General features: G+C 40.0%; 1 protein-coding gene across 3 annotated transcripts in view; it reads left to right on the top strand.

Annotated features, from left to right (window-relative positions):
• TAF2 (TATA-box binding protein associated factor 2) overlaps positions 1-8,991 on the top strand; it is a 105,738-nt gene that overhangs the window by 61,920 nt on the left and 34,827 nt on the right. For all 3 annotated transcript variants that reach the window (XM_017530701.2, XM_037739315.1, XM_017530703.2), the window contains exons 19-20: positions 6,640-6,833; positions 8,694-8,833. In XM_017530701.2, coding sequence (XP_017386190.1) covers positions 6,640-6,833; positions 8,694-8,833 — 334 coding nt within the window. The remainder of the gene's footprint in view (positions 1-6,639; positions 6,834-8,693; positions 8,834-8,991) is intronic.

The following is an 8,991-nucleotide window of genomic DNA, read 5'->3' as shown; positions in this document are numbered from 1 at the left end:
TTTTGAAATTCTTTAAGTGAATTTTACATTTCCGAAAGTTCTATTTGTTGCTTTTTAAAAAATACAGCTATCTGGTCTTTCATCTCCTGAATTGTTTTTTTAGTTTGTGTTGGTTTTCAACTTTCTCTTTGTCTCACTGGGCTTCCTTACAATCCATATTTTGAGTTCTTTATGTTAGGATCCAGTGATACGAGAGCTAGTGTGTCACAACATTCTGTTTCTTCGTGGTGCTGGAGTTGTGCTCATTCCTTCTCATCTTACATACTTTCGTTTGGATGGGATTCCCCCTCCCCTCCCACCTTGAGGGTGTGACTATAAAGTATATTGGGAAGGGTCTTTTTTTGGTTGTGCTTTTATAGCCCTGTGTACTTCTGTTATCAGGGTTTGTATTGGGTTGTGCAGTTCAGCCTACAGGCCAGTAGGTGGTGCCTACAGGTAAGAGCCTGATCTTTGTTTACTGTGTGGTACTCTTGTTTTGTTTCAGCCCTGCTGGCGGTGGCTGGTGGAGCTCCTAGTGAAATGCACTGAAGTCTCTGTGCAGGGGGTTGCACTGGGACCAAGTCTTAGGCAGAAGCGTGACCTCTTTCCCTGTCACACTCCTGTACTGGGGCTCCTGACCCTCTGTGCAGATGCACACTGTTGTCTGTCTCCAGGCCACAGGGTAACTGAGAGCCGCAGAAGACACTTCTCTCCCAGTTCTCCACTGGAGTGGTTTCACGCTGGAACTCCTCACTCAGCCCAATACACACAGCTTTGTGGCTTGCCTGTTCTCCATTGTGATCATGCTGCTGCTTCAAGCAGAGAGGGGAAGGGGCTCCATCTTTTGGCACATGCAGGTGGGTGTCAGCTGTGGTGCTGTCAGCTGGCTGGGTCAGCCTGAGCTCAGACCCGATGGACCTGATAGACATTTACAGATCATTCTACCCAACAACTGCAGAATATATATTCCTCATCTGCACGTGGAACATTCCCCCAAATTGACCATATGCTTGGCCAGAAAGCAAATCTTAGTACATTAAAAAAAATCAAAATCATATCAAGTATCTTCTCAGTCCACAGTGGAATAAAATTAAAAATCAATACCAAGAGGAAAATTAAGGAGTTTTTCAGTAGGTTTAGGAAGGAGAAAGGTGCTCTGGGGTTAAGAACACAACATTAACGAAAGTACAAGACACATGAAAACGCAGCGTGTTAAAGGAAGAGAAAAGTTACTGATGCACCTTCATGGTAAAGGGGTACAAAGCTGGAGGTAGTGGACTGGACGAGGCAAACCTCCAAGCCAAGAGTCTGTAAATGGCCTGCTTGATGGTGTATGGGAATCCTCAGGCAGCAACAGCTGAGTTGGTGGCAGAGCACGCAGGTGATGGGAACTCCGGGGTTGATCAGGGGCCTGTCAGCACGGGCTCTCAGAAGGGCTCCAGCTGGCAGCTGAAACAGTTGGGTGGGAGCAGGGTGCCTTCCTGCTGTTCTTTTGCTGAGGAAGGCAGATGCCCTCAGCTGGAGCTTATGAAGGCTGGCAGCTGTGGGATGTGTGGCCCGCTTGCTTGCCCTTCCCTCTTAAAGGAATGGTGGTGTATTTCGCTGTCAGGGACATGCAAACGTGCTCAGCCTCCCCCTCTCTCCCTGGCCTCGAGGTGGCTGGGTGGCATCTGTGGTGACCTGTGATAGTGACAACTGCTCCTGCAGGAGCCAAAGGGCAGGTCTCTGGCTTCTTGGGGCTGGGCTCTCACAACACAGGGCCACAGCCAAAATATACATGCAGGGGCAAGGCAGATGCGCTGTGGACCCAGCGCTGGAGAAGGGGGACCTGTTTAGCAAACAGCAGCTGAGGCAAACCGTTGTTCTTCCTTCTGCAGTCTGCCTCCTCCTCTGTATTGTGGCTGCCGTATCTATTTTTGGGTTGTGTGAAAATGCTGGGCCTGCCTGCTCCTTCCCTGGTGGGGCAGTAGCAGCTGGCACCTGACTGCTCAGGGACCAAAGCCTGTGGGATTCCACGTAGACTCCAGCAGTGGCTCTACACAGTCTCCAGGCAGCTCTGTGTATTAGACTGGAGGCCTGAGGGGCCAAGAGGGCTCGGCTCCCTGCGGCTAGGATTGTAAAAGTTCACAGTGGAAATGTGGAGCCCCAGGGGTCTCTCACTCACTCACACCTTCCCCACATTAGGGAGCTTCTTCCAGCTCCACACCTGACCTGGTTCAGCCGGCTGCCCGGCTTTGCTCTCCTCTGCTTTCCATGACTCCATTGCTTCTCTAATGAATTCCAGCCTGCCCTCTTAGATGATATGATTGAATTGTTCATTTTTACTTGCTACTTTGATTACTCTCTATGAGAGAGGCGTCCGCTAGCTGCTTCTAATCAGCCAGCTTGAACCGCAACCTCAGTGTTACTGTTTTGTATCACTATTTCTGTGTTTTTATTTCATTTTAGATACTTTTCCTCCACAAAGTTATATTACAAGAATCCTTGAGATTGGAAGCTAGTCCCGCTTATCCCCCTGTTGGCAGTGGCTCTGAGTTCTGTCTCATATACATTAAATTTGTGGAGGCTTACTGAATCAGAAGATATATGCAGGTGTGTGCACATATGGGTATGTGTGTAAATCAGAAAGCATGTGTGACACTTTTTTTAAATGATTCTGAGAGCCCTTCTCTACCCTATTTGTAAACTTTTCCAGAAGAGGTTACTGTATACCTGCATATATCATATATCTTCCATCAATAACTTTTTGTTGTTTTTTTGAGACAGTCTTGCTCTGTTGCCCAGGCTGGGTGCGATGTCGGCCCACTGCAGCCTTTGCCCCGTGGGTTCAAGCGATTCTCCTGCCCCAGCCTTCCAAGTAGGTGGGATTACAGGTACTCACCACCACACTTAGCTAATTTTTTATGTTTAGTGGAGACAGGGTTTCACTATGTTGGCCAGGCTAGTCTCGGACTCCTGAACTCAAGTGATCCACCCAGCTCAGCCTCCCAAAGTGCTGGGATTACAGGTGGGAGCCACCATAAGTCTTCACTGGTAAGCAAAACTTCCATAGACTATCCAGCCTTCTTCATGCTATAGCTTTATGATGTAAAATATTTATACCCTTTCATGTATAACAGATTTTCTCACTTCCAACATTTTGGGTTGGGTAATTCTTTGTTGTGGGGCTGTCTGATGCACAGCAGCATGTTCAGCAGGATCCCTGGCCTCTCCCCATTAAATGCTCCCAGCACCCCTTACCTCAGTTATTATGATATGCAGAAATCTCTCTAGACATTGCCAGAAGTCTGAGGGGCAGAACTGTGTTGAGAACCACTGATGTGTGGGGATAATATTAAGAAACATAGTTTATTACAACAGATTCCTAAATCAATAAGTAGGTTAGCTGAGATAAAATTATTAAAAAAAGAATTTATTTGTGAAGTTAAATTGAATTTAATATCATAGTTGTAGTGTGTATGACCAAGTGTGAGACTTGATTCTTCCTTCAGCAGCTCTGATGATACCCGCATCATCTTTTCTGTCTCCATGTCCTAGTTCAGGCCTTTATTCCTTCCTGGACTCCTGAAAAAGCTGTGTCACCTTGAGCAAATTACTTAATCTCAGTGTCTTAGTTTCTTCATCTATTAAGAAAAAGGGTGTTAGTAATAGTACCTCTATCTCAAAGGGTTTTTGTGGAGATTGCGCTAGATAATATGTAAAAAGCACTTAGAGGATTGCCCGTGGTTATGTTGCCTATCATTAGCAGTTGCAACATTATCATCATTCCTAGCAATACCTTTCCTCTTAAAATAATTTTATAGTTAAACCAGAGTAATCTTTGTAATGGAGCTCACCTGAGTTTCCTTCCTCCTTAAAAAAATTCCCTCCTTAAAAACCTTCAAAGACTGTCCAGTGCTTATAAGTAAATGTTTGCACAGCATTCAATCACATTTTGGTCCCAGCCCACCCTCCAGCTTTGTACCCCTTTCTGTTTTGCTTGCAAATAAAATAGTTCTTGTCTTGAAGAAGTCATCTTATCTCTGTGTCTCCAGAACACTTAACAAGTACTAGATGCCTATATTCATTTAATTGTGCCTGTGTGTCACAATCACTCTCTCAATCATTATCTGGCTACTATTTAGGAAGTATTTAATTTGTCTCCTTTAGTCAGAAAGCCCACAGAACTTACCACACTGTATAACAGCAAAAACACAACAGTGGAGATAAATTAGATTTAAATTTCCTCTCGGTAACCAGATATTTTATTTCCTTTGAGAACTGTTATACCTGACCTACTGCTTTCTGGATTTAAAAGACATATTGTTTAAATAACGTATTAATTAAAAACATTTTGGTAAGATTTTTTCCTTCCCAGTCTGCTGGTTTATTGTGGTCTTAATTTTAATGTTCCTTTTTTTCCCCCTACACATGAATTTCTTTTACTTGAAGAAATTGGAATTTAGGATGGCGGCAGATCACATTATATTCAAGTAGAAGAGGAATATGTTTTATACATTATGTCAGTTCTCTTGTGAAGTGTTTATATAATTTAATTCCTCTATACTACTTTCTACTTTGTGTAGTGATTTTACTTAAATTCTTTGAAATGTACCTGTTCCTGTGGTTGAAGGTGTTTGTCATCCTTTGTTTAGCAAATAAAAGTAAGACACAGAAATTGAGAGTCTAAAATTACACAGGAAATGTAATCTGGGAACTGTGCTGTAAGGCCCTGCTACCCATTTGTGTGGTGATGTGTTTAGTATTACCATGTTACTTTACAGCATGCTGTTATGCTTGCTACCATTTATGATTTTGTGTGGCACACACTGGTAGATCATTATATTTTATACTTCATTATTGTTGTGGGACAACATACGACTCATTATGTTTTCATTTTGAGAAGAAGGCTAATCAGTTTTTATAGTCAGATGCTGTAAATTAAGTAGTTTTATATGACTTAGTACCTCAGAATACTAAGGATTGCGTAAATGCAAATAATCACTGTAACAAGTAACACTGATAATAACTAAGCTTTTGTGCATTCCATGCCTTATGCCGAAACATAGATGATCTAATATCCTCACCAGACCAGTGAATAAATGCTATTATTTATTATTATTTGAGATGGAGTCTTGCACTGTCACCCAGCCTGCAGTAGTGGTGCGATCTTGGCTTACTGCAGCCTCTGTCTCCTGGGTTTAAGCAATTCTCGCGCCTCAGCCTCCTGAGTAGCTGGGACTACAGGCGCCCACCACCACACCTGGCTAATTTTTGTATTTTTAGTAGAGATGGGGTTTCACCATGTTGGGCAGGCTGGTCTCAAACCCCCAACCTCAAGTGATCCACCCATCTTGGCCTCCCAAAGTGTTGGGATTACAGGCATGAGCCACCATGCCCAGCCTTAAATACTATTATTATCCCTGTTTTCGTGTGAGAAGATTGAGGCTTATAAAAGTTAAGGGATGTCACCCAAAGTCACATGATCGTTCTCTGTGGCTCCAGTAAACAGAAGCTGTAGAAATTAAAATTTTAATAATTACAGTGGTCTGAAAGCAAAGCTTTATAGTGAGTACTTTTGGGGGTATTTTTTCTTTGGTGGTGTTTGTTTGTATGTGCCTTTTTTTTTTTTTTTTTCCTGCCCTGTATTTGAACATAAAAATGTTCAGGGACTCTGCATTATGTGTGTTAATGTGAGCTTCTGTCTCCACAATAGAAGTCAAAAGGGGGCAGATCTTCTTCCAGTCCTTTGGCAGTTTGTATTAGCACAAAGTATTCTCAACAGAATTCATTTGCTTGCTCCATGTTCAATTTCCCAGGCCAGAGCATCGTTTGCTGAGTATTAATCAAGCCACATCGAGATCACCTTTCAATAAATTGTTTCTATGAGAATTGACTGGGATATAGATTAGGATTTTTTTTTTCTTATGGCTTCTTTCTCTTTGCTTCTCTGGCTTGAACTCTTACACTAGCCCTCTAATTTCCTTATACTTCCCCTCCTATTTTCTGTCTTTTTTTTGCTGAAAACTTTGGGACTGTTTTTTTTTCTATTTTATATTCCAGTTTAATTTTGATCCTTATTTCCTGCATGTTTCTTTCTTTTTAAAATAATGTTATGCTAAAAAATAATAATGTCATGCTATTGGAAGGCATACCTTAATTGGTTATTTCTCAGACAATATTAATGACAGTTTAAAATTTTTTTTGTTCCCTACTGGTTTTCTTGTTCTTGCATTCTCTGTTTCATCCACGTTGGTTTTTGTTTTTGTGGGTTTTTTTTTTCTTTGTTCTGATCTCTTTTTTTTATTTTGTTGCTTCCTTCAAATATCTGGTGATGATTGCTTATATGTTAATATGTTAAAGTATAGCATCAAATTGCAAACTGTGTTACAGCAAGATTTGTGGACTGTGGTCTCCTTTTAGAAGTATATGGCTAGGTTACTATAAGAGTACCTGACAAGTAATAAGTATTTATTCAGTAAACTAATGTATCGTTGATAATAATGAATCTCTTTTACTGTTTTCCGAAGTGACTGTATGCAGAGTGGAGTTGAATGTTTACCAGAGGACTTGCTTATGTTTTGGGATAAATTATATTTTATCTAATTTTACGTATGTTTTATTTTGTCAATTTTGATCAGAAGAATTAATTTTGTTATCCTCAATTATTCTTTGGCCTAGTTTTCAGATAACTATTATCGTGCAGAAATGATTGATGCCCTGGCCAACTCTGTTACGCCTGCAGTCAGTGTGAATAATGAAGTTAGGACTTTGGATAACTTAAATCCTGATGTGCGACTCATTCTTGAAGAAATCACCAGATTTTTGAATATGGAGAAACTCCTTCCAAGCTATAGACATACCATCACTGTCAGGTAATGATTAAATTCTTTACTTTAAAGTTATTTGTTCTTATAACTATAAAAATGTCCTAAATTTTTTCTCTCTCTAACTACATAATTTTTTAATTACTTGAGATTATATTGTATATGTAGTTTTTGTATTCTGTTTATATTATAAATACTTTCTCATGTCATAAATTCTTCGTAAGCATTGCTTTGATGTCTGCATATTCTTTTATTGGATATTGTATAAACATTCTCTATCTCTATTGTTAGCCTTTTCTTAAGAGGACTTTTCACTTTTTTTTTTTTGAGACAGAGTCTCTGTCGCCAGGCTGGAGTGCAGTGGCGCGATCTTGGCATGCTGCAACCTCCGCCTCCCAGGTTCAAACAATTCTCCAGCCTCAGCCTCCCAAGTAGCTGGGATTATAGGCGTGTGCCACCATGCATGACTAATTTTTTGTATTTTAGTAGAGTTGGGGTTTTCACCACATTGGCCAGCTGTTCTCAACCTCCTGACCTCATGACCCACCTGCCTCAGCCTCCCAAAATGCTGGGATTACAAGTGTAAGCCACCACGCCTGGCCTGACTTTTCACTTTTACCAGCTTTATATGGCTATCAAGAAGTTCTCCCTGTTTAAGAGTTTGCTAAAAGTTGATTCAAACATGAACAGTTTTAACTTTCTAAATAGTGAATAAACTATGTTACTAAAACATTTGGAGAAAATATTTATATTTTATGCTAAATGTTTTTTTTAAAAAAACTATTCTTGTTACAAGTATAACACTTAAAACTTTTGAGTTTTGGAATTTGTTTTCTTTCTTTTTTTTTTTGAGACAGAGTTTCACTCTTGTTTCCCAGGCTGGAGTGCAGTGGTATGATCTCAGCTCACTGTACCCTCCGCCTCCCGGGTTCAAGCGATTCTCCTGCCTCAGCCTCCCAAGTAGCTCGGATTATAGGCATGTGTCACCACGCATTGCTAATTTTTGTATTTTTAGTAGAGACGAGGTTTTACCATGTTAGTCTGGCCGGTCTCGAACTCCTTACCTCAGGTGATTCACCCACCTTGGCCTCCCAAAGTGCTGGGATTACAGGCGTGAGCCACGATGCCCGGCCAGAATTTGTTTTCTTTTAACAGAATTTAGATGTTATTTTTATCATCATTGCAAAATATTATAGTTATATGTCACTTAACAGGGATATGTTCTGAGAAATGAGTTGTTAGGCAATTTTATTGTTTATGCAAATACTTTAGAGTGTATTTATACAAACCAGATGGTGTAGCCTCCTATACACCTAGGCTTTATGGTATAGCATATTGCTCTATTGCTCTTAGGCTATAAAGCTGTACAGTGTGTTACTATACTGAATACTGTAGGTAATTGATAACACAATGGTAAGTACTTGGATATTTAAACACATTCAAACATGTGAAAGGTATGGTAAAAATATAGTATAAAAGATAATAAATGGTAGCCCTGTATAGGATACTTACCATAACGTAAATGGAGCTTACAGGCCTGGAAGGTGCTGTGGGTTTATCAGTGAATGTGTAGTGAATGAATGTGAAGGTGTAGGACATTATTACCATCCACTACAGCAGATATAATAAATACTGTGGACTTAGACTACACTAAATATATTAAAAATATTTTTTCTTCAGTGATAAATTAATCTTAGTTTACTAGATGACCACCATCATATATGCAGTTCATCATTGACTGAGATGTCTTTTATGTGGCACGTGACTCTTACAGAATTAAAGGTGGATTAAAATCACCTCAGTTTTTAAATTTATTACCGTAAAGGGATCTCTAATGCCTAGGAAACAAATTTAATTCATAATACTTCAGTGAAAGTTGTTAACATACGTATTTATTTTTTTCCCTAGTTGTTTGAGAGCAATACGGGTACTTCAGAAGAATGGACATGTGCCAAGTGATCCAGCTCTTTTTAAATCTTATGCTGAATATGGCCACTTTGTGGACATTAGGATAGCAGCTTTGGAAGCAGTTGTTGATTATACTAAAGGTAATACTTTAGAAGTACATGCTCATGTCATTTTATAAAGAAATATTTACTTTTTAAAGCCTGTCTTGATTATTGGGGCTTTCATTATATGTACAATACAGATATTTTCATTTTGAATTCTTGACTCACTGATTTAGAAATCATCTTTGATAAATGTA

The sequence above is a fragment of the Cebus imitator genome, unplaced genomic scaffold (genome assembly GCF_001604975.1).
Source record: "Cebus imitator isolate Cc_AM_T3 unplaced genomic scaffold, Cebus_imitator-1.0 Scaffold68, whole genome shotgun sequence".
Classification (NCBI taxonomy): domain Eukaryota; kingdom Metazoa; phylum Chordata; class Mammalia; order Primates; family Cebidae; genus Cebus; species Cebus imitator.
The sequence above is the reverse complement of the archived record's forward strand: the minus strand, read 5'-3'. Positions and strand labels throughout refer to the sequence as shown.